The 27,972-nt window shown below is 51.0% G+C and overlaps 1 protein-coding gene across 1 annotated transcript in view; it reads left to right on the forward strand.

Moving 5' to 3' along the window:
- Positions 1-27,972, forward strand: part of LOC147722464 (uncharacterized) — a 240,545-nt gene that overhangs the window by 152,658 nt on the left and 59,915 nt on the right. Inside the window, exons 17-19 of the mRNA XM_086966847.1 lie at positions 10,500-10,544; positions 27,267-27,320; positions 27,404-27,457. Coding sequence (XP_086822973.1) covers positions 10,500-10,544; positions 27,267-27,320; positions 27,404-27,457 — 153 coding nt within the window. The remainder of the gene's footprint in view (positions 1-10,499; positions 10,545-27,266; positions 27,321-27,403; positions 27,458-27,972) is intronic.

A 27,972-nucleotide genomic window follows, 5' to 3' on the forward strand; every position in this document is an offset into this window, starting at 1 on the left:
ATGCCTCCGGCCAAGAGCCCTCCAGATGTCTTCCGGTACCTCCTCACCCTCCGCAACCAGTCCCGGCGGTTCAGAGACCTAGCAAAAGCCAACCTAGAGGCCAGTCAAGAGGACATGAAAAAATGGTATGACCAGAACGCCTCATCCATTGAATTCGAGCCGGGGCAACAGGTATGGGTAATGTCCCCCACGGAGCCCTGCGCTCTCCAAGACAAATGGACGGGACCCTTCAAGGTAATCGAGCGCAAGGGTCCTGCCACCTATCTGATCGATATGGAGTCCTCCCGGAACCCACTCCGAGTCCTCCACACCAACAGACTGAAACCCCACTTTGCACGAACAGAACTCAGCCTGCTGATGGCCACAGACAATGGGGTTGAAGACGACTCCGAGCCTCTCCCTGACCTCCTGCGGACCCAGGAGCAAGACGGCTCCGTGGATGGGGTCCGACTCTCGGAGACCCTCACCCGAGAACAACGCCAAGAGTGCCAAGCCCTCCTGTCACGGTTCGCCAGTCTGTTCTCCCTCACCCCAGGTGTCACTTCCTGGTGTGTGCACGATGTGGACACCGGAGACAGCCCTCCTATCCGCCACCGGGCCTACCGCGTACCTGATCGGGTACGGGCCTGCATCCAGGCGGAAGTGGCTAAGATGCTCACGCTCGGGGTCATCGAGCCCTCAGACAGTCCATGGGCCAGCCCGGTCGTACTGGTCCCCAAAGCAGCCGCCCCCGGAACCACACCAGAACTCCGGTTCTGCGTCGACTACCGGGGCCTGAATGAAGTCACCAGAACGGACGCACATCCCATCCCCCGGGCAGATGAACTGGTCGACCGAATGGGAGCTGCCCGCTACCTCAGCATCTTCGACCTGACAGCAGGTTATTGGCAGATCGGCCTCACACCCCGAGCACAAGAACGTTCTGCCTTCTCCACCCCCGATGGCCACTACCATTTTACGGTCATGCCCTTCGGCATGAAGAATGCCCCAGCGACTTTCCAACGGCTCGTCAATCAGGTCCTGGCGGGGCTCGAAGGGTTCAGCGCCGCCTACCTAGACGACATCGCTGTGTACAGCCACCATTGGACCGAGCACCTCCACCACCTCCGAGCAGTACTGCAAGCCCTTCAGCGAGCTGGCCTCACGATCAAGGCCAGCAAGTGTCAAATTGGACAAGGGTCTGTGACCTACCTCGGACACCAGGTGGGAAGCGGCCTAGTGGCCCCTCTACAGCTGAAAATTGCCGCCATCCAGGACTGGCAGCCCCCTATCACCCAAACCGAAGTACGAGCCTTCCTGGGCCTCACGGGCTATTACCGAAGGTTCGTGAAAGACTATGGTACCATAGTGGGGCCTCTCACCGAACTCACGTCAAAGAATCAGCCCAAGAAGGTGAACTGGACACCAGAGTGTCAAGCGGCATTCGAACAGTTGAAGGCCGCCATGTGTTCCGCTCCTGTGCTCCAGGCCCCAGACTACAGCCGGGAGTTCGTCGTCCAGACGGACGCCTCCGACCAGGGCATTGGGGCGGTCCTGTCTCAAGTGAACCCCGAAGGCCTTGATCAACCGGTGGCCTTCATCAGCCGGAGACTCCTACCACGGGAGCAACGCTGGAGCACCATAGAGAGGGAAGCCTTCGCTGTGGTATGGGCCCTCAAGAAGCTCCGGCCCTACCTTTTTGGCACCCACTTTCGGGTGCAGACCGACCACCGACCCCTGCAGTGGCTGATGCATATGCGGGGGGAAAACCCAAAGTTGCTACGCTGGTCCATATCCTTGCAAGGTATGGACTTCACAGTCGAACACCGGCCTGGGTCCGACCACGCCAACGCGGATGGCCTGTCCCGGTTTTTCCGCCTCGACGAGGAGAGTCCCCAAGAGGATGGGTAACTCTCCCCGCCTTCAGCTGGGGGGGACGCATGTTGGACAGGCCACATGAAGGGCCGCTCTCCCCCGGCTCAACCAGGCCCGAGCCCGGTCCCGCAAGTACCACACACCACCATTGCACGTCCTCCGTCCCCTCAGGGACCCCTGCCCCCGAGCACGTTAACCTCGTGGATCCGATCCACTGCCGGCCCACGCGCCCAGCCCGGGCCGCCATCTTGGACACTTCACCACGAGGCCGCCTGGCCCCCGATCAACCTCAACCCGGGGCCTAGCCCGGCCTCAGACATTCCGGCACCACCCTCCACCCAGGAGGTGAGCGGGCTACTTGGCAAGTCAATGGGAGAAAGAGGTGCCGATGGCTCTCCCCCGCCAAGTGCCGCTCGCCCATCGCCTCCCCGGGCGCTGGCTCCACCCCCCTGCTGGGTGTCTGGACTCCCTCATCCCGGACCTCCCGACCTCCAAGTGCGAGGGTCCGGACATCAAAGCACACCAGCCCTATAACTGGGGCAGCTCCAGAGCAGGAAGGCAGTTGTATCTTGGAGTCGAGAGACGTAAAGAGGAACTCATCCTGGACGGACTACTGGCGCTGCCATAGCTCTGTCCTGTGCACCATCGTCCTGCCTGTTGGCGCTGCCACAGCCGTCGTCACCTTCATCCTTCATCGTCGTCGGGATCTGCTGGCGTGGCCGCGGACCGTTGTAACCGTCATCTTTCACCGGGACCTGCAGGCTCCGCCGCGGACCGTCGTCCTTCCTTCATCCATCTCGGGACCTGCTTGGCTCCTCCACGGCCCGATCATCTAGAACGCCGAGCTCGAGGATTGAGAGCTATTTTGTACTCATTGGTAACTAAGACTGTCCCGCTACCCCTTTCCTCAACCAAAGACTAGAACCGAGGGGACCCCTGAGTCCAGACCTCCTTGTATCATACCACGTAACCTAAGAATTGCATATAAAGTCTCGTTAACCTTCAATCTTGTGTGGTGTCCGTCTGTGGGGGGGAAGTTACTTGTCTGTACAGTCGTTGGAGACGGCTCTCCCTGGAGACCTCTCCCCGTAATCTCGGCCGACCCTCCCGGTCCGTCTAACACCCACCCTCTGTGATTAAACCAATCACAACCTTTGCTGACATTAAATCACCATACATCTGGGCCATAGGTTTTTGGCCTTTTTCCTCAATAGAAATGGAACTACTGGGTGACTTCAACTATCTGTATAATTCACAGAACTCAGTTTCCCCCGTGTCTGATGAAGGTCTACATTGGACCTACCTCATCTTTAAAGACCACAAAAGTGGTCACATGGACATCTATGTACCAACACCAACCACCATACTAGAGACGTGGAAGTGCCATGTATAGAATGGGATTGTCTCTAATTCTTTTTTTTTTTTTTTTTATTGTATTTATTATGAAAAAGCACAGCACAATGTATACGCAGTCACTTGCCTACAACCCATCCCGGGCCGGCAACAGGTCTCCATGCGACAACAAGTACAAATACCATGACATATTAACATCATAGAGTCCAGTGTGAGAGTTCGTTGGAGGTCTGCCGGGGACGGGCCTCCTCTGTGGGCTCGTACCATCCGCAAAGTAGTGTGCAATTCAGATAAATTGGTAAAGCAAAACAGTTTTAAATTTCCCCCCCCCCCCCAAACCAACCCCAACCCTCTAAACGCCCCCCTCCCCTCAACTGGTCCCTCATTCGTGCTCCCCGAGTCGCCTATGGACGTCTCTATCACCTGTGGTAGCTAGTGCGGCCTGCCGCCCTCCCCCTGCCCGGAATGCCTCCCCCCTGTTCTCACTTCTAGTAGGATGGAGAATCCCCACCATTTACAGTACATTAGTCGTGCGGAGGAGCACCCTAGTCATGTGTATCCGATGGCTCTTGCATGTCACTCCCACTGTCTCCCCCCTCCCCCTCCTCCGAGACTTCCCCGTCCAGCTTGGAGGACAAGTAGGTCTGGTACAGCCCCCAGAAGTTCTTGGGGCGACTCCCGGGCGGTAGGAGCTCACTGTATGTGTCCGACTGCGTGTTGCAGTATTTCATGTCGCTAACCCATCGCTTGAGCGTAGGTAATGGCCCCCTCATCCAGCATAATGCGACTACCCTCTTCGCCAGGAGCAGTCCCACGCTCACCAGTTTCCTAACCGCGACTGGGATCGATTTTGTGTACCCCAGTAGAGCAAGGGCTGGGTCCATTGCTAGGTCCAATTCCACTATGGCGCTCAATTCAGCGAAAACGCTGGCCCAATACCTCTGGACTCCCGGGCAGCTCCAGGCCATGTGCAGGAAGTCCGCAACCCGAGCCCGGCACCTCTCGCAGTGTGGGGTGTCACGGAGACCGTACCTGTGGAGCCTCTCCGGAGTGTGGTATACCCTTTGTAAGAACTTAAAGTGTATCAACCGGTGCCTCCCGTTCAGGGAAAGGCGCCTGGTGGCCGCACAGCAGTAGGCCCACATGCCGTCATCGACGTGTGTATCCAAGTCAGTCTGCCAGGCCAGTCTCGCCCTCGTGTAGAGCTGGGCCGTGTGCTCGTGCCCTATCCTGTATAATCTAGTAATCAGCTTCTTTGGTGAGACGGTGTCAATGATATACACCAGTTCCGGGACCGCAGGGGGTTCCTCCATGTCGGGGCCCAGCAGCTCCAGCAGGGCGCTACGGACCCGATGGTACTGAAAGCGTTGGAGCAGTGTGGGGCTCTCCCTCCGATGTGAAATCTGTGCCCACGTCTTCACCTGTCCATGCTCGAATAGGTCCCCCAAAGTAAGAGCACCCAACTCGTGAAGGGCCCTATGGACTCCCGGTTCCGCCAAGGTCGGTAGCCAGAGCGCCCATTGTAGAGGCATGTTGGGAGCGTACATTAGTTCTTTATTTTGCCTCTGCAGAATAGAATGCCATGCATGGTTGGTAGACAGGAGGGAGTCTAGTACGCCAACTCTGCGGTCTTGCGGGCCACAAATAGTAGCCGGAAGCGGAGTAGGGTCCGCGAACAGCCGCTCCAGTATCACGTGCGGAACATCACGGCTGCCATGTATCCAGGTGTGGAGGTGGGAGGCCTGCGCTATCCTGTAGTAGCGTTCCAGGTCCGGGGCAGCTAAGCCCCCCTGCTCATACGGTAATTGCAGTACCTTCCACTGCACCCTAGGTTGTTTCCCGGCCCACGCTAGTCGCACCAAGAGTTTGTTCAGGGTTGCAAAGAAGGCTTTCGAGAGAACAATCGGGAGATTATTGAACAGGAACAGAAACCTCGGGAGAATGACCATTTTCATTAAGGCAATCCTCCCCATCAGAGATAACGGGAGTTTAATCCAGAGCTCTACGTCATCCACTAGTTTGCTGTAAGCCACCCCGTAGTTTTCCCTCAGCATAACTTCAGGGTCCGTGTGGAGCATGATGCCCAGATACCTTACCGGTTCAGTGGACCATTGGAGCGGGTAGTCCATCTCGAAGGGGACCGTGATTGGGGTTAGTGGGAAGGCAACTGATTTCGCCCAGTTAACCTTCAGTCCGGAGAGCGCACCGAACCTCACCACTTCCCTCAGCACCGACGCGAGGTTATTGGCCGGGTCCCTGACATAAAGCAGGGTGTCGTCCGCATATGTGGAAATGCCCATTTTGTAGGTGGGGTAGTTGATGGCTTCATACGAGTGGTATTCCCGAATCGCACACGCCAGTGGCTCCGCCACAAGGGCGTAGAGTAGCGGGGAAAGGGGGCATCCCTGTCTCGTGCCCCTGGTGATGGAGATCGGCTCCGAGACTGCATTTCCCAATCTGACTCTGGCCGTGGGCTCGTGATAGAGGGCACCCAGCAGTTGGAGGAAAAGTCCCCCTAGCCCCAACTTCTGCAGCACCTTGCGCATGAAGGGCCACTCCACAGAGTCAAAGGCCTTCTCCATGTCAAGAAAGACCGCAATGGCCTTAGTGTCATGCCTAGTATGCTGCATGGCTCCCATGACCGTACGGATATTGTAAGTGAGGTTCCTGGCCGGGATAAACCCATCCTGCTCCGGGGCCACCAACCCCGGCGCCACTAGTGCCAGCCTGGTAGCTAGTACTTTTGCATAGAGCTTAGCGTCAACATTAAGAAGGGACAGTGGGCGGTACGAGCCTGGCTGGTCGCTGGGCTTACCAGGTTTGAGTATGGTGACAATCAGCGCCTCTCGCATGGAATGCGGCATAGCGCCGTTCTCGCAGATTTCGTCAAAGAGGGTGGAGAGGTGGGGTAGCAACTTATCCTTATACGCCTTGTAAAAGGCCACCGTCAGACCATCTATCCCGGGGGCACTATCCGCCCTCATGGTGGCCAGTGCATCGGATATCTCCTCACGGTGTATGGGGGACATCAGAAATTCCCTCTGCCAATTCTCAAGGAATGGCATCCTGATATAGGCGAGGTAGTTGTCAATTTGGTCCTCGACCCCGGAGATTTTAGTGGTGTAGAGCTCCTCATAGAACCTCCTGAATTCCGCCAGAATGTGTGTCTCCTCCGTGAGTGTCTCCCCCCCTGAGGTACGCATTTCCGCGACGGTCTGTTTGCGCCTAGTGCCTTTCATAATCCTGGCAAGCAGTGCCCCCGGGCGGTCCCCTTCGCCATACGCGCGCGCTGTCGCGTATTTTCCTAAATGTCGCACTTCCCTGTCAGCTTCCTCGTGGAACTCACTCAAAAGGTCTTGCAGGGTCTCATCCCCAGGCAGGTTCGGGTCAAGCAGCTGTCGGCGTTCGTAGTCCGCTATCTGCCCCTCCAGATATTTCAGCCTGTTTCTAATTGCCTTTAGTACCCCTGAGTGTTTCGCCATGACCACCCCCCGCACGTACACCTTAAATGTCTCCCAAACCGTCCCAAAGCTGTCCACTGATCCCAGATTGGTGTCGAAGAAGGTGTCTATGTCCTCCCCCAGGTCAGCCCTGAAAGCCTCATCCAGCAGCGAGTAGGGTGGAAAGCGCCACGTGAATGGCGGGATTCTCTGCTGGGGAGTCCGCAACGCCAACAGCACCGGTGAGTGGTCCGACAGAGTGCGGGGAAGCACACTGCAGCCCCTGACCATGGTGAGCAGGTAGTGTGAAGCCAGCCAGTAGTCAATCCTGGTATGGATATTGTGGTAAGCTGAGTAATGCGTGTACCCCCCCTTGGCGCTATTCCTATCCCTCCACACATCTACCAGACCCAGTCTCAGCATTTCTGCCTGCATGCACTGCGCAGCCGCCGCCGGGCGCCTGGCAGGGCCCGCAGACCTATCCAGCTCAGGGCTAAAGGTGAAATTGAAGTCCCCACCCCAGATCATAGTACCAGTGGCCCATTCAGTACAATGGTCCGCCACCGTTGTATAAAATTCAGGGGAGTCATAGTTCGGGCCATAGACATTCATGACCAGCAGGTTAAGTCCCTTGCCCGTGCACTTGCTTAACAAAAACCTCCCCTCCGGGTCCGCCTTTACCAGGGCGAGGGATAGCTTGGATTTCGGATTGACCCAGGTGAGGACCCCTCTGGCATGGGTGGTGAAGCCTGCGTAAGTGGAGTGACCCTGGATCCCCCTGTGCATTAGCATCTTACTGGTGTTGGGCAGATGCGTTTCCTGCAGCAGCGCCAGGTCTATGTGGTGTCTCTGTAGGTAGTGTAGCACCTTACGGAGTTTCCGATAATCATTCAAACCCCTCACATTCCAGGTAAGAGCCCTGAGGGACTCGGTATCGCTCAGTGTGTCTGCCTGTGGTGTGTCAGCCATTAACAGTGAAGGAGTACAACAATTGTAGTGCAGCGACAAGGACCCCCCCGCACCAGTGGCAGCAGCCGCCCACCCATCCTATAGAACAAAACATTTTAGAGCACATGTCGGACCTTTCCCCAAACATCCCAAACTTCCCCGAACTCAGAACCCCAATCGCCCCCCACCGCCCACAGTCAACCAACCCCAACCTGGTGTGACCGAAATCCCTACATTCACCCCCCCCACCCATCTTCAAACTCCCCCAAGCAGTCTCAAGTAGAGCCGCAAGCACTATGAGCGCCAGGGCAGAGGTAGCACGCTCAATGTCTCAAACGACCAACGTCCGGTCGTCGCTTCTGCGCAATGTCTTTTGGCCGCCCCTACGCCAGCGCCCCCATTTGCCAGTGCGGCTTTTGAAGTAACAAGAACAATATCGTACCCGCCTTACCACCCCCCCCCCCCAGACCCCATCGAACCCTCCCTGTCGTGGGCCGTTATCAACACCACCCCCGGGCAGGCTAGTTGAGTCATGGAGAGTGCCGCCCACCACCTAAACCCGTGCGGCCCGAACAGATCTCACCCGTGATACCATGTCCAGATGTCCGCTCACTGCAGTGGAGAGCCCAGATTGGGCATCCCCCGGGCCAAGAGTCTGTGACCATGGTGAGGCCTCGAGTGGCCAGGACCTCAGGAGAGACCACTGCGCCCCTCCGTCACACTAGTCCTGCTCATCCAGATCCTCGTTGTCAGCGCCCTCCTCCGCGGGCGCCGTCCGGCTCTCCTTATGCTCCTTAATCCACTGCTTCAGGGATTTTTGCAGCTCCTTCGGGTCGGTGAAGAAATGTGAGTGGCCCTGCCTATTGATGCGCAGCCGTGCCGGATACAACATGGCATAGTCCAAGCCCAGGTCTCTGAGCTGCTGCTTATAGGGGACGAATCTCCGTCTCTCCTCCTGTACCTTGGAGGTGAAGTCAGGGTATAGCGAAATGTTCATTCCCTCGTACTGCAACTCCCCCTTCTCTCGAGCAGCTCGGAGGGCAGCATCCCTGTCCCTGTAGTTGAGGAGTTTCGCTATTATCGGCCGAGGGTTCGCCCCTGGAGCGGGCCTCGGGCCCAGGGTACGGTGGGCTCGCTCCACTATGAACATGGGAGAGAAGGTGTCGTCCCCCAATAGAGTTTTAAGTAGTTTCTCGACAAACAGCTCCATTTTCCCTGTCTGGGTCGACTCCGCCACGCCCGTGACGCGTATGTTGGACCGCCTGGAGCGAGCCTCTAAGTCCTCCGACTTTTCTTGTATCACCTGTAGTAGCCTCCCAAACTGCTTGCGGTCAGCGTCCCACGTTGTCTGCGCCTCCTCCGCCTCCGTCAGCCTGCGCTCCGCCATGTCCAGCCTCTCCGCATGCTTATCCACCCTCTCCGTCATGCGATCCATTCGATACGCCAGGGCGTCAATCTTGGTGCCGATGGCCGTCATGCCCTCCTGTAGGCCTTTCTCCATCGTGTTGAGCATGCCTCTGATTTCTGTGCACAGCGCGGTGTTCGTGTCCGCAGTTGCACCCGGGGACTGGGCCGCCGGTGGCTCTGGTGCCTTCTGTCTCCTCTGGTCAAACGAAAGTTTCGTTTGCGTCCTATCGCCCTTGCCCATCGTTGCTGCTGATAGGGAGGCCAGTGTTCACAGACCTTACAGTGTCAAATGTGTCCCAATGGGACGATGCGGGAGCTGACCTCGTGCACAGACCGGCACCGGAGGCCACGCGTACAGGCCCCTGTCGCGTGTAGTCCTGCGTGCCCAGTAACGCCTCAGGTCAGGGTAGGCACTCGCCTCTCGCTGTCCCCCTCCGGGTGCCTTAATGTCAGGACACCCCCAGTCAGCTCGGGGGTGCAGTGCTCGATAGAGCTAGGCTCGTGTTGAGTGGCCTCCGTCCCAAAGCTGCCCGCTGCTCCGCGAGGCTCCTTCCAAGTGTTCAGGCCGTCAGGCGGGTCCCCTCCGCAGCATGCAATGGCGCCCGTGTGAGCGCCACATGTGTGTTCCCAGCCGGGCCGTTTCGCCGCCGGCTCTCACTCGGCGCCTCCGCTCCTCTCCAGGGGTTCAGGCGTCACAGCAGTGGTCCGCAGTGCAATCGCGGAACGCTGGATGGGCATCGGCTCCCGCCGGTCACGCCGCCCGCGCCACAGCGGGGCTTCCTCTCGCCGGGGCCGCACGTCGGGTGACGCAGCGCGGCCTCGGCGTCCAGGGCAGAGCGGGGATCCCGGCCTGGTCCGCGGCTCCTCGGTCGGCGACGGCGCCGGGGGAACCGGCGCACGCAGCTCCTCAAGAGTCACGCCGGAGGTCCGCAGGGGGTAGGGGAGGCAGTCCCCGCCGGAATTTCGCAGGTTTTGCCGCTCTGGAAGGATATTGGAAGGATAGTCGGTAGCGCTAGCGCAGAGCTCCGCACTTAAGCGTCCACCATGAACGCCGGCTAGCTCCGCCCCCATTGTCTCTAATTCTTACCAGTCACACACCTCAGTCAGCATTTTGACTTGCTATTGCATGGACATGTGAGCTCCAGCTCAACCATGATGTTATTGAAGATTTGCAAGGTACTCTCTTTTACATAAGTGATTAAAACAACGTACACATATTAAGAATTCAGTGCAATAGAAAAGCATTATTGGTGGACATTTTTGAGTGACCTTTCAGAGCTTAGAAGTGTATTGCTCTTTCAGTTCTTAAAAGGATAATAGCTCCTTTAGTACAAAGGTGCAGGAGCAGATTGTCTTGCCTGGTGGAAGTGTGGCATTATAGGGTGCAAATTGATCTTGTTTATATCCATGCTCTGCCACAAAGAGGCGTGTGCCACAGAGATGTACAGCACCACCAAAATGTGTAATCTTTCTGTTCTTTCCTTGTGTACCATTCAGGGTTATCTAGGAATACCAGGAGGACATGGACCACAAGGTGCCAAGGTAAGGAGATGCCAACTGTGCAAAGTGTTCATCTGTCAGTGCTGAGTAAGCAGAACAGGAAAATTCCCCCTTGAAGATGGTGCCTGATTATAAGTTGAGGTATTATTTAACGGTTCTGCAGAATATGGTATTTATCAGGTGCGATAAATAACGCCTATTATGAGTTAAGCAGATTTTGGTGTTTAATGCACCAAAATTCGTATGCTACAGTAAATACCATGTGTTTCCACCTGTTAAATTTCGGCAGGGTTGACCTGCCGAAATTTAACGTAGGCTGGGTTATTTATTGCACCCGATAATTACCGGATGTGTTAAATAAAAGCAATCTCATAATTCAATCTCGTGTGTAAACAGGGGTACAAGCACAGGACAGACTTAACCACCTAATTTGTAATCAGGTCCTGAACAGTAAAAACTAAGAATTACTGATAAAACTATACCATAAGATGAAATCTCACTGCACAAAGGTGCCTATGAGCTTATTAAAGTAGGTTCTGCAATTAACATTACAACTATAGAAGGCCTTATGCCATAACAAATCGTAATGTAAAGCTGCCTTGACAATTGGTACATGACAACTAAAAAGATGTGCTGTGATCAACGCATCAGAAATCAAGGGATAAGAAAAAGAACGTTGAGCAATAGATAGAAGCAAAGAAATAGAGAGAAAGTAGGGTGTGCCAGGAAGAAGAGCAAGGGGGTGAGGGCGAGCTTAAGGACAGGTAAATGGGGCAGAATCAGCGAGTGAGAGAACGGGAGTTAGGGAGAGTGATAGAAGCCAGAAGTGAGACAGAAAAAGAATGAGAAGAGAAAATTATAAAAAAGATGGACTCTAAGTAAGGAGAGAAATTGAGGAAGAAAGGAGAGAACCGAAATAGAGAGTAAGTGTGAGAGGAAATGCGAGAGATAAAGGAGGACAGAAAAAGATGTAGAAAGAGAGAGTGGTAAAGAGAGAAATAAACATGAAAATAGAAAGAAAGAAAAAAACAAGAAAGAGGGAGAGGAGAGGAGGAAAGAAAAAAACAAAGAGAGAGAAAGAGAGTTTAAACCAACAGTCTGGCAGACAGTTGACAGTTGACTGAAAGCTTTATAGAGGATCAAATAAAGTTGACCTAATTATTTGAGATGATACTTAATATGCTTTGTACAGGACTGAATGACCAATTTCTTGACTGTCTACATTCGTTTAAACTCTTGCCTGTAGTGCATAGATTGTAGTTGTTCCCACTGCAAGGCCATATTCAAGAGAGTAGTTTAGCCACTGAAATGTGTGGATGTGAATCTCATATTTCCCGAACAAAAAAGGAGGAGACCAAGGTATGAGATGGACTCATTCCCAAAAAATAAGGGTCAGCACTGATATGCATTAGGTGGGCCTCTGTCTAGAGTTGCACAGTGAGTGAATAACGATGGGTGGGAATGCTACCCCAAACGATTGCCACGCGTTAGACTACTTGAAAGCGTTCATCCCATCACCTTTTGAGTGTTTGATTGCCAGAAGAATCACTGGAAACTTGAGAATTGCAGCGTTCCCAGACTACTACTGCAAATGTTTGTGAATTCCAAAACGTTGTCCATTTCCACTAATTCAAGGAGTACTTTTATAAGGTCACTAGCAGCCCGTCCCGACGTTGTCCGGGCATGAATTGCTGCCGGCCAGTAGTATATTGTTTTGTAGGATTTTGTTTTGATAGCATTTCTTATCTGTGACAGGCCTGTGAAACACTCCGATTCACAGTGCACTGCTGATGCACTTAAGAGTGCGCATTCAGTAGAGTGTGAACTCGAGTTTCCCTACTTTATTTTTCCTTGCAATATTATATAGCATTAACTCAACAACATGGCATGAGCACAATTTTCATTACAGAAGAACACATTCATTAGTGGTAGGCACGGGACCATCAATGAGAGAGACCTATGCATTTTTCAAATGGGTGGTGAAAATATGAGTATGTTGCTGGAGATGTGGACCGCCGTGCCACCAATGTACTTACCGGGGGAGGGTAAACCCCCATTATTCCTCAACTTTCTTTCCGCATACCATCACTCCGCATACTTTCATTACGAAAGTACCATGACTCCGCAATGCCATTATAACGCATCGCATTACATTTGGTATGCTTTTACCACGCATACATTTACAACGAAATTCGTTGTAAATGCATGAATGGTAAAAGCATGTTTTTTTTAAATATTTGGATAAGGTAAGTATGGGTATAGGGGTATATGTTTTGGGGTACTAAGGTATATGTTTTTGGGTGTTTGGGTATTTTAAGGGTTCAGATATAGTTTGGGGTTATGGGGTACAGGGGTAGTTTTAGGGTTTAGGGATAGGTTTGGGTTTTGGGGTATAGGGGTACTTTTAGGGTTCAGTTGTAGGTTTGGGTTTTGGGGTAAAGGGGTATTTTAAGGGTTCAGGGCTTGGTTTGGGTTTTGGGGTACAGGGGTATTTTTAGGGTTCAGGGATAGGTTTGGGTTTTGGGGTACAGGTGCATTTTAGGGTTCAGGGCTAGGTTTGGGTTTTGGGGTACAGGGTTTTTTTAGGGTCCAGGGCTAGGTTTGGGTTTTGGGGTACAGGGGTATATTTAGGGTTCAGGGGTAGGTTTGGGTTTTGGGGTACAGAAGTATTTTAGGGTTCAGGGGTAGGTTGGGGTTTTGGGGTACAGTGGTATTTTTAGGGTTCAGGGCTAGGTTTGGGTTTTGGGGTACAGGGGTATTTTTAGGGTTCAGGGCTAGGTTTGGGTTTTAGGGTACAGGGGTATTTTCAGGGTTTAGGGATAGGTTTGGGTTTTGAGGTACAGGGTATATTTATAGGGTTAAGATGGGTTAGTGTTTAAGGGTGTTGGGGTATTTTAAGGAGTAAGGGTGGATTATGAATATGGGGTGCAGGGGTACTTAAAGGGAGCAGGGTGGGATTAGCACACAATATGAGACATGGCATGAAGGGCGGAAAGTACCACACGCCCCCAGCATTTGCACGCCCCCAGCACACGCCCACAGCACAAAGCAGACACACCCACAAGGGACTACTTTGCTGGCACGGTTCTTTTACCTTTTATATGTATATGGTGGGCGTCTGCATAGCCTATGTCCTTCTGCTGCAACTGCCCTTTCCAACGCTGTATTGGGTGTTGTGATTGGTGCTGTGGTTCCTGAGATTACCTGCCTCAAAGGTTTGGACTCTCTCTTTATTATATTAGTATGGATATGTACTACTTTGTTTTGTAAATTGGTCACTACATATATAATTTGGTTCTCGATCCAAAAAATAAACAAGTTAAAACCTCTTAGTGAATTGAAAATGACGAGAAAAACACAGACATAGCAGACTTGATTCAGGCCCCCGAGAGCCAACTACCCAACCAAAAATGCATTAGAGGGGTATCAAACCACAAACTCTCACCGCTGAAGCTACGCCCCCGCCCATCCTTCCTGGCCCTTGAAGCTTTCCCTGGGAACTCCGAACAACACAACAGCCTGATGTTCCTGCCCTTACATCACTTTTTATTATGTTAAAATCTTTTAATTAAAGGTTTACACCATATTAACGACAGTTGAACAGAAAAAAAGAGAAAAGAGGATAAAAAAGAGAGCTCAATCGTTCATAGCACTGGTGTCCAACATTAACATTTGCTCTACATCCAATCTACTTTGCAATATCACATGCCCGACATCTGATAAACAGTAGGTAAATTGTATTTGCAACTTAACTTTTAACCATGTTTCCGAGCCGAGTAATTGAAAATAAAAAAAACAGAGCATTTTTTATAAATAAAGAGAACGGTAAAGTTGGGAGAGATGAGGGAGAGAAGGAAGGGAGATTTCTTAAGTGAGAGCGTTGGGGGCTTAACAGTGAGCCTTCTATATGTACAATCTGGTTTATCCCCCAAAGTTCATCTGCGCATGAAGGTAGGAGCTTATCTTCAAAGAGGTGCAAGGATCTGAGTTTTGGTGGCTGGAAGCAGGCGTATTCCAGCTTAGAAAAGTAATCTACTAGCGGCTGCCATGTGTTTGTGAACTTGTTCTTGCAAAATGTTATCCATGTTGTGAGAAGTTCCATCGACATGGTATGCCACAGACGGGTGAACCACAAGGCAACAGGCGGCATGTCTGTTTTCTTCCAGGACACCGCTATTGTTTTTTTGGCTGCTCCATGCATATGGGATATTATACGCCAGTCCTCATGGCTCATGGCAAGGAGGGCCATAGGTCTTAGTCCCAGGATAGTCATTGTTGGAATCTCAGGTATAAGGTAGCCGATTACCTTCTTAATATGACTGAGGATCTCCTTCCAATAGGTGGATGACAACAGACAGAACTACCAGATGTGGAGGAAGTCCCCAACCATGCTTTTGCATAGCCAGCAATGTGGGTGGGGTTTTGGGGAACATTTTATGGAGCCTTTGAGAGTGTAGTACCACTGTTTTATAAGTTAATATGCAGTCTATGGTATGCTTTTAAATATTCTTGGCATGTCCCGCCTAAGTTGTTCCCATTGCTTGTTGTTAATGTCATCTGTACTGACTGATTGCCAGTGCGACTGGCATGTGTGGGGTTTAATCTGGGCTGAAAATTGCAGTACTTGATATGTACGAGAGATCAGGCCTCGAGAACCGTCATATGAGTGGACTGGTATCTCAAATGGGGTAAAGGGCCGGGTGGCCCCCTGTATGTTAGATGGTGTCTGCAACCAGTGTCTAAGGTGAAGATATTGCAATCGCACTTCCTCTGGGAGGTGAAATTCCCGTATACATTGCTTGAAATCTTGAAGGAGTCTCCCTCCAAAAGATCTTGTATTGTCCGGCATTCACCTTCTGCCCATGCTGGGAAAGAGTGGGGCTGCACTGCTGGCAGGAAGTTGGGGTTACGCGCTAAAGGAGTATTAGGGGATGGAAAGCAGGTGAGGTCCCTGGGTATTGTAATTTTGGCCCGAATTTCCAGTACTGTTTTTGTGAGTGAAGCTATATAGGCGCGACGCGGCCTGACCCGACGCGGGAGCCACACAAGGTCCCAAATTAGCATGTGTGCCACTGCTCTATCCATGAGGAGCCAAGTTTTCTTGCTTTCCCGAACCACCCATTCAGAGATATAACTCAAGTTTGATGCCATGTAGTACATCATTATATTGGGGCATGCTAACCCCCCCTGTCCCGAGTTCGCATGAGTAATTTGTTTGAGAAGCGTGATCTCCCCCCCCAAATGAAAGTGGTGAGGTCACAATGTAGGTGCAGGATGCGGGCTTGTGGTATTGACGTGGGCAGTGTTTGGAATAGATATAATATTTTCGGGAGCACCAACATCTTAACTGAGTTAACTCGCCCCAACCATGATATATTGCTAAGGACTTCCACATTCTCAGGTCCTCCATGATTTGTTTTTTATATTCTTGCCAGTTTGCCTGTGTTCATTTAGATACCGTGGAGGTTAAGTTAAGTCTGAGGTATCTAATTGAGTGTTTAGCCTATTGGAAAGGGGCAAGGGATTAGGTTGTCGGATCTCCACCGCGGGGATTGCAAGGTTTAGCTCTGAAGAGTTGGTGGGGTTGATTTTAAGGCCAGATGCTGTCTCAAATGTTTGCAGTAGAATGAGAAGGGCTGGCAGTGAGGTCTGCAGTTTCGATAACATAAGTAATAAGTCATTTGCAAATAGAGCTATTTTGTGTTCCACTCCTCCAAGGGTGATGCCGCTAATTTTGCTTGACTGTCTTACTGCTATAGCGACAGGTTCTACTACTAGAGCAAAAAGCAAGGGGGTAGCGGGCAGCCTTGCCTTGTGCCCCTATATATATGTATTGGGTTTGTGAGCTTGCCATTTACCCTAACCTGGGCTTGATGGGAGGAGTATGATGCCATTATTCTAGAGGTCATCGTGGGCCCCAGGCCCTATTCTATGTAAGACAGCCCTCAAGAATTCCCAGTCCACTCGATCAAAGGCTTTTTCCGCCTCTAATGACAGCAGACAGGCGGGAATGTCCCAATGTTGTGCCTTTTCTACCAAGTGTACTATCCATCGTACATTATCAGCTCCCTGGGGGTGTCATATGAATCTGATCTGGTTATATAAGTCCTGGCATGTGTGGCTCTAGACGATTAGCTAAGATTTTTGTGTAGCTCTTCAAGTTTGTATTAAGAAGTGCAATCGGGGCTGAGAGGAACATAGTGTGTGGTCCATGCCTGGTTTGGGGATGCATGCCATTTCTGCCATAGCCATAGAGGCTGATGGACCAGTGGTGTCTGTGAATGAGTTAGAGAGGCGCAACAGTTGGTCTTGTATTTGTGATAGGAAGATGCAGTAGAAGTGGAACGGAAAGCTGTCCGGACCCGATGTTTTGCCTAGCGACAGGTCTTTCATTGCCCGATTAAGTTTATCTAGTGTGAGTGGCTCCTCATGGATCTGCACATGTTGTTTATCTAGTGGAGTCCATTCGTAGTCAGCCAGCACTGCCTGAATCTGAGTTGGGTGGGGGTTCTCCTCTGCATAGAGGGTAGTGTAATAGTCATGAAAAGCTGCTAGTTTAGCTTTTTCAGTTGTGGCCCATGTGTCGTCCGTAGCTTTTAATTTTTGCTATGTGTGCCTTTGCTGCCCTCGTCCTCAACCGGCGCGCTAGGATTGTCCCCGCCTTGTCCACCCTATCATAGTACTTCTGCCGTAGTGCCATTAAGGAACGCTCCACTTTGTTCATTCTATGTGCCCTTAGTTGACCCCGGAACATGGCCCGGCATCGTTAATTAATGGCTGAGGGAGTCTCGTGATCCATTCTCCATTGTTTTTATGTCGCTAGTTAACTTGTCCTCAACAAGGCGGGCTTTTCGGTTGCGCGCTATCGCTAGTGATGGCCTTAAAAGCGTCCCACACAACTGGGAATGGAGTTTCAGGGAGATCGTTAGGTATGAAATATGTTGTGATTGCCTCCCTAATTTCTGTTACATCTACTGGATCGCACAAGAGAATGAGAAAGAAAAAGATAGTCTATGCGGGAGTAGGAACAGTGTGCCTGCGAGTAGTATGAGTAATCAAGTGTGTCCGGGGAGTGGTAGCGAAAGGCTCCTATAAGTTCCAGGTCCCCAATTGCTATTTTCAAGGGGCAGACATGGCTCCAGTTCCTTGGAAGGTGTTGGTACTCCGGTCGAGTTCTGCATCCCATACTAAGTTTAGATCTCCTCCTAAAACAAGGTGGCTTTCATTCTGTGGTATCTGTTCTCTTAAAAGATCCCTTATGAATACATCTTGCGCCTGTTTAGGTGCATAAATTTAAACAAGCACTGGCGTTGCCAATAGGTCTCGCAGTAGGAAAGTTGGAGCTATTACAATTGCAAATAACAATGCCTTTTATTTTGCATGTTAAAAACATAAAGGGCTTTGTCATTTAAAAAACCAATATCTCCAACTTTCCTACTGCGAGACCTATTGTGCACTGCACAGTGTGTGTGAAAGTGGCGCTGAGTGGCGTTGCGTGTGTGAGTGGCGTTGCGTGTGTGAGTGGCGTTGCGTGTGTGAGTGGCGTTGCGTAGTTGAGTGGCGTTGCGTGTGTGAGTGGCGTTGCGTAGTTGAGTGGCGTTGCGTAGTTGAGTGGCGTTGCAGGTGTGAGTGGCGTTGCGTAGTTGAGTGGCGTTGCGTAGTTGAGTGGCGTTGCGTAGTTGAGTGGCGTTGCGTAGTTGAGTGGCGTTGCGTGTGTGAGTGGCGTTGCGTAGTTGAGTGGCGTTGCGTGTGTGAGTGATGTTGCGTAGTTGAGTGGCGTTGCGTGTGTGAGTGGCGTTGCGTGTGTGAGTGGCGTTGCGTAGTTGAGTGGCATTGCGTAGTTGAGTGGCGTTGCGTAGTTGAGTGGCGTTGCATAGGTGAGTGGCGTTGCGTGTGTGAGTGGCGTTGCGTGTGTGAGTGGCGTTGCGTAGTTGAGTGGCGTTGCGTGTGTGAGTGGCGTTGCGTGTGTGAGTGGCATTGCGTGTGTGAGTGGTGTTGCGTAGTATAGTGGCATTGCGTAGTTGAGTGGCGTTGCGTAGTTGAGTGGCGTTGCGTAGTTGAGTGGCGTTGCGTAGTTGCGTGGCGTTGCGTAGTTGCGTGGCGTTGCGTAGTTGCGTGGCGTTGCGTAGTTGCGTGGCGTTGCCTAGTTGAGTTGCGTTGCGTGGTTGAGTGGCGTTGCGTAGTTGAGTGGCGTTGCGTGGTTGAGTGGCGTTGCGTGTGTGAGTGGCGTTGCGTGTGTGAGTGGCGTTGCGTGTGCGAGTGGCGTTGCGTGTGTGAGTGGCGTTGCATGTGTGAGTGGCGTTGCATGTGTGAGTGGCGTTGCATGGTTGAGTGGCGTTGCATGGTTGAGTGGCGTTGCATGGTTGAGTGGCGTTGCATGGTTGAGTGGCGTTGCGTTGTTGCGTGGCATTGCGTTGTTGCGTGGCGTTCCATGTGTCAGAGGCTAAATGTAGCACAGGGAGACCTCCAGCGGTAAGACAATCAAAAACAACTTAGAAAACATTTCACAGTATGAAAAGATCAAACTCATGAACGAGCGTGATACACCTCAGCTAAAAATCATGATAAATAACAACACACATTAGAAGTGAAACTGCAAGTACAGAAGGACCAGCTTTTCTTGTTTAAAACTCCCACTTCAGGCAGATGAGTGTAATGTGTAAAGCGTCTTGTGCACATGAGCAGATCGTGGAGTCTGGAAGCAAATACAAACAAGAGGAATGACTGAGGCGCATTGGTGTGAAGCACATCAAAGGGCTTCTCCTCCCCTAATTAGGTGAGGAGAAGCCGTTCCGGGAAACTGAAAGTACGGCCGGCCTGCGGCCGGCCATGAATAATTAGGGGAGGAGAAGCCCTTTGATGTGCTGGGCTGGCTGGCCCTGAATGCGCGTGCATGTTATCACGTGGTTCACGTGAACAGCATGAAAACCGCGGGGCTGAAAGCCCTTTGGTTTGAAGATGTTTTCGCCACATGAATTCTCGCTCCGCTCGATGCGCTTGCGCACATCGATAGGTCGCGAGACATAAAAAGAATAAGTGTTTGTGCCCCTAATTGTACCACAAATGTAATATGTCTACCATGTTCTGCTCTTTTCCACTCGGGTGTTACCTTGGGCAATTCCTGTCTTACAGAGTATTGCTACTCCAGCTGTCTTCGTAGGTGCAAACACCCAGGTTTGGAGAGGATATTTGTGGTGAGCCATGCAGTGGGTGTCCTCTTTCGGGAGGTGTGACTCCTGTAAGAAAATAATGTCTGGGTCATGATATAGCAGATAGCGCCAAATCTGACGGCGTTTGTTAGGGGCGTTGAGGCCCTTTACATTAAGGGATAGTAGCAGGGGATAGTGGTCATTGTGGATGTCTAATATGACCACCTGTATTATGGCATTGGATTGAAAGAGGAATGCTCCTGACACGGTGTTCTGCCCGAATAGACAGTCTGTTAGAGTAAATGGTAGAGGATGTCGCACCAACACCCAAGGGGAGATATTCCGGGGAAATCCCTTGCTCCAGTAATCGCAATTGGGGGACCTGTTCGCTTGAAATTGAACACCCCTCCCTCCCTCCCTCCCTCCAAAAGGGTGTAAGAAATAAGAAAGAGAAAAGACATATAAAAAATAGAAGTTTCAAAAACAATTAGGGGCCAACAAGGCCAACAATTCCTATTCCAGTCCAAGAATGGGCAAGGCGCCATAACACAGTCCATTCCAGAGAGGTCACTCTCTTAGGATTAGCGTTGGGGAGAGCGGGTCTCAAGAGGCAAGTACTTCGCCAAACAGGGTCTTCCAGCTCTGCTGTCTGGTCTATGCCGGGGTGGAGGGGAGGTTCTTCTCTGCGTAGAGCTTCTCATTGTCTTCCAAAAACCTGTTGCAGGAGTATTTTACAGGCATTTGTTTAATCGTGCCAGTTATGTTATTCTGACGCAGTCTGCGAGGGAGGGGATGACTTCTTGTCCTCCATGGATCGGAGGTGCTGGATAATGTCCTGCTTAGATTGTGCAGATAACTGTCCCCTATTTCTGCCCCCTCGTCGCTGTCTAAGGACCCTGGCCCACTCGGATTGCACAGGCTCTTTGTCTAATGGCGGCAAGGGTGAAGGGCTTGCCACTCTGAAGGACATAGGGAGTTGTAGCAATTGCTTGGCTTCCTGGAGAGAGTGCAATACCCAGCATTTGGTCTCCCATGTAAAGATTAGGGCAAAGGGGTGGCTCCATTGGTATTGGATGCCCATTTCATTAAGCTTGTCGGTAACTTGTGTAAAGTCCCTGCGCCGCTGGAGTGTAGTTGGGGCAATGTCTTGAAAGAGTTGGATGGCAGAACCTTTGTGTGTCAGTTCAGTTTTGTTCCACGCCGTCTGTAGTATTGCCTCTTTCGCCGTGAAAAAACATACTCTGATTAGAATATCAGGGACCAGTTCAGACCGCCCAGGGTATGTAGCCACATGACGCGCCCTCTCAAAAGCAGCTGGGGAAGTGTCCTCATCACCTCTGATCTCATGAAGGAGCTCTGCTACAAATGTCATAATATCTGTGCGCCTACTTCTATTCTCTTCTTGCTTTATCTGGAGCTCAATATGGTATTCCTCGAAGCCAGTCACTTTCAGAGATGTCCCTGGTCTTCTGTGCAGTTAGCCACTGTCATTTCGAGATCGTCCACTCTCTCCCCAATTTCAGTTGTCTTTTTTGAGTTCTTTGATGCATGATTTAAATTGGGCCTTAAGGGAGAAAATTTCTGTTTTGATTTTGTGTAGGAAGTTGGTCATAAAGGCCTGGGTGAGAGGTTCGGACGATCCCTCCGGTGTGGATGGACGCAGTAGCTGAGGGACCAGCTTTGTTACACAAGGTGGTCACTGGGTAGTCCTTCAAATTTGCAGCAGCGTCTTTCCCTGCCTTGGAGCGTGGCATAGCCCGTAGTCCGTATCACTCTTTGGTTGCAGCTTGCCCAGGTAATCAGGATAGTAGTCTCAAAGTACCTGGCGGTGTGAGGCAGGATCGCTTCCAGATGGTCAGGAAGCTTTTCTAGTATTGGATTCAGGCTCCTTTGAGTATAGTATAGCACTGTGGTGTGTTTCCAGCTCTGCTGTGCTGCGCCCTCTACGCCAATGTCCAAGTGGGTCTCCTTTCTGTGTGTTGTGTGGAGGTAAACCCGGTCTTTATGTTAGCTTCGCAGGGGAGAGCCACCTTCTCCCAGAATGCTGCCTGCAGTTATATTCTTCTGCTTATACACGCAACTCCAATATTACCCCTATGGTGGGGTGAATGTGGTTATCGCAGGCCACGGCGTGGGGCCTGTAATCGCTCGCCTGGGTGGCTTTTCTTGCGAGGTACTGGCGGACTTGCGTATTAGTTTGGTAGATCCGAGCTCACACTCAATCGGCCTAGTGATACTGTGGTAAGCATGGCTTTTACCTTCTGCAGGTGGTTGAGCTACAGGTCTGCCCAGTCCAATAATTTCCCCTTATGCACCCTCCGCTATTTCATAGTCCCTCTCGGTCGCTCTTCGACTCTTTTCGGGCTGGTGATGATCACCGGCACATTCCGAGTTCCCCAGGTCCAACTGGAGGGCCGCCGGTGCTGTTCCCCTTCTGGAGCCCTGTTGTGATTGTCTTCCTCTGCACTAGGATTAGGCGGCCTCGCTCTCTTTTAATGCGTGCTTATAGCTACGTAGCTTAGTTTCTGCCAAGGAGGGAGGGATCAGGCGCAACTCAGTACTCCATCACACCTTTCATCAGCTTGCCTCAAGAGCGCTTGGTGTGAAGATCTCTCGGCTGCGATGGGGCGCGCAGACTCTCCGGCTCTCCGGACCTCCCAAAATGGCAGTCCCAGGTCGTTCCCTCTGCGAGGTGCCATACCTTTTCACTGTCGGAGGACGATCTCCAGTCCTCGCTCATCTGCCCTCGAAATCGCCGCTGACGTTAATAGTGCCATTGCGCAGATCGCTTGGGGTTTCTGGTGATCCACCAAGGAAGTTTGCCCACTCGTTCTGCAGCTCTAAGGGTGTAGGGTGGATCAAGATGGCGGCTGTGGGTGTAGCCCCCTGGTGTTAGGTGCACAGCAACAGCCCCCGGGCTTGCCGTCATAGAGAGCACGGTAAATTCTCTCGCCAGCCCTTCCGATGTCTGTGGCATCTTAGAGGGGGGCCCTCCAATGCCCCAGTGCCATGTTATTTGCTTTAAAAGGCAGCGAAGACTTGGAGCTACCCGGACGCACGACCATGCCCAGCATCACTTTTTTAAAATGTAATTTCACTTCATGCACTCTTCGTCTCTGCAACAAGAAGCCTTGAAGTTAAAGTTGTCAAATCAGTGCCTTTTGTCAGGGCTTCATGTTTCTAGTTCTTGCCTGGCACAGATTGGAGGTGGCGGGCGAGGGGAGGGTTAAAGGGATCTAAAATAAGAAATAAAATCAGAACTTACTGCCGCGTCTCTACACTGTCTCTCCTCCTAGTCCCTCTGCACCTTAAGAACAGGAAGCCCACCCACGCTCCCCTGAGCGTCATGGTTCTGTGCTCAGCCAGGGAATGGGAGCCTAGGCATGTTCTCCACCCAGGCTGTAATGCAGCCTGGGTGGAGAACATGCAAAGGGAGCATTCATGTTTAGTCAGCCTGAGACGGCCGGCCAAACATTCAGGTGCACTTACAAAGTATGCTCACCAATCCCACTGCTTTTGTCATCAGAGCAGCCCGCCTGCCCTGCAAAGCTGTTGCGGTACAAAAGGGGGAGGTGATGGACAGAGCATCTGAACCAATCAAACAATCACGCCCAGTCAACAGACCTGGGTTTAATCCATCACCGTTCTTTAACCCACTCTGCCACCCCAGTTAAGACATGGCCATATGTAAATCAGTCTTACCCGGTGCCTCATCGGAACAGTCCAGCCCAAACTGCCAAGCCATGCCTTCCCTGGACCGCAAACAAGCTTCCTAGGACCGGGTTCTGGCATTTCAGCCGTCTTCAGCCAGGCTTGCTTGAATCCAGTGGCAAAGTGAGCAAGGGACTCACGTCTGAGCATACCTTGCCAACTTATGGCGAACAAAGCGGTACAAAAGGGGGTGGTGATGGACGGAGCATCTGAACCAATCAAACACTCACACCCATTCAACAGATCTGAGTTTAATCCATCACCATTCTTTAGCCCACTCTGCCACCCCAGTTCAGACATGGCCATATGGAAATCAGTCTGACCCTGTGCCTCATGGTAACAGTCCAGTCCGAACTGCCAAGCCATGCCATCCCTGGACAGGAAACAAGCTTCCTAGGACCGGGTTCTGACATTTCAGCCGTCTTCAGCCAGGCCTGCTTCAATCCAGTGGAAAACTGAGCAAGGGACTCATGTCTGAGCATACCCTGCCAACTTATGGTGAACAAAGCGTTACAAAAGGGGGTGGTGATGGACAGAACATCTGAACCAATCAAACACTCACACCCAGTCAACAGATCTGGGTTTAATCCATCACCGTTCTTTAGCCCACTCTGCCACCCCATATCAGACATGGCCATATGCAAATCAGTCTGACCCTGTGCCTCATGGGAACAGTCCAACCCGAACTGCCAAGCCATGGCCTCCCTGGACCGTAAACAAGCTTCCTAGGACCGGTTTCTGGCATTCCAGCCATCTTCAGCCAGGCTTGCTTGAATCCAGTGGCAAAGTGAGCAAGGGACTCACGTCTGAGCATACCCTGCCAACTTATGGCGCACAAAGCGGTACAAAAGGGGGTGGTGATGGACGGAGCATCTGAACCAATCAAACACTCACACCCAGTCAACAGATCTGGGTTTAATCCATCACCGTTCTTTAGCCCACTCTGCCACCCCAGGTCAGACATGGCCATATGCAAATCAGTCTGACCATGTTGCTCATAGGAACAGTCCAACCCGAACTGCCAAGCCATGCCTTCCCTGGACCGGAAACAAGCTTCCTAGGACCGGTTTCTGGCATTTGTAATGTAATGTAATTATGGTACTTGTAAAGCGCACTGTTACCCCATCTCGGGGTGTCCTGGCGCTGAAGACTGCCGGGGAACCCGTCCTGGCTTTCCCTGTGAGATGGTCCCTTCTGGGTATCTCCAAGGTGAAAACAGGCATCCACGGCGTCTGTGGGGGGCCGTTGTGAAGATGAGGCAAGCTTAATGCCCAGAGTTGCTGAGTGTGATCCCTGGTTAGAGTAGGCACTGAGGCGAGAATTATCGAGTCCGTTGACCCTGGTCCACGACCCTGCCGCGTCGGGAATTGAACCCTGGTCTCGGGCCGCTCTCTGCTTCCGGGTCTGCCGCCTCTAACCAGTGAGCCACACCACTCCATTTCAGCCGTCTTCAGCCAGGCTTGCTTGAATCCAATGGCAAAGTGAGCAAGGGACTTACGTCTGAGCATACCCTGCCAACTTATGGCGAACAAAACGGTACAAAAGGGGGTGGTGATGGACGGAGCATCTGAACCAATATAAACTCACACCCAGTCAACAGATCTGGGTTTAATCCATCACCGTTCTTTAGCCCACTCTGCTACCCCAGTTCAGACATGGCCATATGCAAATCAGTCTGACCATGTGCCTCATAGGAACAGTCCAGCCTGAACTGCCAAGCCATGCCTTCCCTGGACCGGAAACAAGCTTCCTAGGACCGGTTTCTGGCATTTCAGCCGTCTTCAGCCAGGCTTGCTTGAATCCAGTGGCAAAGTGAGCAAGGGACTCACGTCTGAGCATACCATGCCAACCTTATGGTGCACAAAGCGGTACAAAAGGGGGTGGTGATGGACGGAGCATCTGAACCAATCAAACACTCACACCCAGTCAACAGATCTGGGTTTAATCCATCACCGTTCTTTAGCCCACTCTGTCACCCTAGTTCAGACATGGCCATGTGCAAATCAGTCTGACCCTGTGCTTCATGGGAACAGTCCAGCCCGAACTGCCAAGCCATGCCTTCCCTGGACCGGATTCAAGCTTCCTGGGACTGGTTTCTGCCATTACAGCCGTCTTCAGCCAGGCTTGTTTGAATTCAGTGGCAAAGTGAGCAAGGGACTCACGTCTGAGCATACCCTGCCAACTTATGGCGAACAAAGCGGTACAAGAGGGGGTGGTGATGGACGGAGCATCTGATCCAATCAAACACTCACACCCAGTCAACAGATCTGGGTTTGATCCATCACCGTTCTTTAGCCCACTCTGCCACCCCAGTTCAGACATGGCCATATGCAAATCAGTATGACCCTGTGCCTCATGGGAACAGTCCAGCCCGAACTGCCAAGCCATGCCTTCCCTGGACCGGAAACAAGCTTCCGAGGACCGGTTTCTGGCATTTCAACCGTCTTCAGTCCGGCTTGCTTGAATCCAGTGGCAAAGTGAGCAAGGGACTCATGTCTGTGCATACCCTGCCAACTTATGGCGAACAAAGCGGTACCAAAGGGGGTGGTGATGGACGGAGCATCTGAACCAATCAAAGACTCACACCCAGTCAACAGATCTGGGTTTAATCTTTCACAGTTCTTTCGTCCAGGACAAAGTAAAATGATAACATCCTTGAGTTATTATCATTTTATTTATCCTTTATTTCACTGCTGCAAAGCAGTGCGGCGATGCTCCTCCGCCTTAGCGGAGGAGCCACCACTGCATTTTATAAAGTGACTCGTAGCCCCATTAACTGAGCCCAAGTCACAAATAGAGAAAGTTGCACAGGCAAATTAATAAGTCGTGCTGAGACAGAGCAGAACCTTGGGTCTCTAAGAGTGTGTGCTAGATTCAAGCCATGAAAAAGTGTGGCATGCATATCATGCAACTAACAATTTAAAAATAGGGTACGAACTCTTCAAAATTCAAAAACATGTGTTTCTTTAACATTTCACCTTAGTACATTAGATTATATCTTGTGTAGGCAGATATTTATTACAAGTGATAGTTTTAGCAAACGTTTGCGGCTCACTATCGCCGACTCGCCACCCACCCCAACTCCCCTTCCCCCTAGGACAATGCCATTAGTGATCTAGAAGGCAAGTCAGAAGTCAAGAAAACCCTTAAGTAGCCTGGATTCTTATTATAAATGGAGCAACATTACAGTCTATTACATCAAATATAAATGGTGTTTGTACAGCGCACATCCTGAGCGGAAGTATTTAAACGTGCGGTCCCATGTGATGACAATGAAAAAGGAAAGCCTGTCAAATTAAATATTTGCTTAGGATCAAACAATTTGGAAAAGCGGGGAAGGCGGTTTTGATTGGTTCTGGTTTCACATTTTGACATTCTCTCTTTGAATGAGGTAGTTCACTGACATGCAGTAAAATATTGATTTCTTCAACTGCTTCGGTATTTGGCGCATTTGTGGACCTCTACAGGTTCCTTTCATGAGCTAAGGACAACATGACCCTTTTTTGCAGGCCTATTCATAAAACTCACTACATTCTTTGAAGGTATTAGGAATTTTTAAGGGGGCTAAAGTGAAATGCTGTGAGATGTCCCTCGGTATGCCGCTGACTCTGACACAAACGTTAGAGAGAAAACAGACAGTGATGTAGCATTGTACATCTGGATGTTCATTGACTCAGTACAGATTATTCCCATACATTTAGTGAGGACGGTTTGAGCACTTTGTCATACATCAGTGACCAAGATAGACCAGTTCATCGTTTACCTGATAGACGTATTGTTACAGCCGACGTAAGACACCGTTAGAATACATGGCTGGGGGTCGTCCCCCAGAAAGTCTGCACCTGTAAAAAACTCTTTGGTGTCAACCTAATGTTCTGATGACTCTTGTATTACTTCTTTTCAGGGTAATGTTGGATCTGCCGGAATCCCAGGGTATGATGGGAAACCTGGAAAGAACGTAAGTTCTGAAGCACAAGGAAGAGCATTTCTAGATCAGTGAAACTTCAACGTGTGTCCTTACCTGTGTATTTTTAATTCTAGGGTCCTGTAGGAGTGACTGGAAGGGAAGGAAATATTGGAATATTCGGAGAAAAGGTGATTGAACACTCCCCAGAGCCTGGACTGCAACATGAACTGTGGCTTTCCTTTAAATGTAATGTGGTTGTATAGAGCCGCGGCATAGAAGGTCTTTGAGACTTGGGGTTAACAGGCTAATGCTAACCGCTTCCTTGAAGGGTATATTGCCATGTTGTACCCAATATGACATCAGCAGCTAAATATTATGAAACTTAATTATATTACTAGTCTTATTATTAATAATAATGGTAACAATAATCCAATTTTGTTCATTTCATTCCATTGTCACATATTTTAGGTGGTAGAGAATGAAATACTGTGGTTACTTCTGCATCCACAAACAACTGGCCCATACATAAATGTGTTCACCCAATATGCAAGTTTAGGGCACAGAGTACTTGATTTGGCGAGCCTCTTAAGCAGTGACATTTCTCGTGGGTTTGCAAAAGGTGTCAGTTAAGAGTTCATATGACACATCCAGCTTCTTAGCATCAGGATCTGCGGGTGTATTCCTTTGCAGATGGAACATAAAA

The sequence above is a fragment of the Lissotriton vulgaris genome, chromosome 4_1 (genome assembly GCF_964263255.1).
Source record: "Lissotriton vulgaris chromosome 4_1, aLisVul1.2, whole genome shotgun sequence".
Classification (NCBI taxonomy): domain Eukaryota; kingdom Metazoa; phylum Chordata; class Amphibia; order Caudata; family Salamandridae; genus Lissotriton; species Lissotriton vulgaris.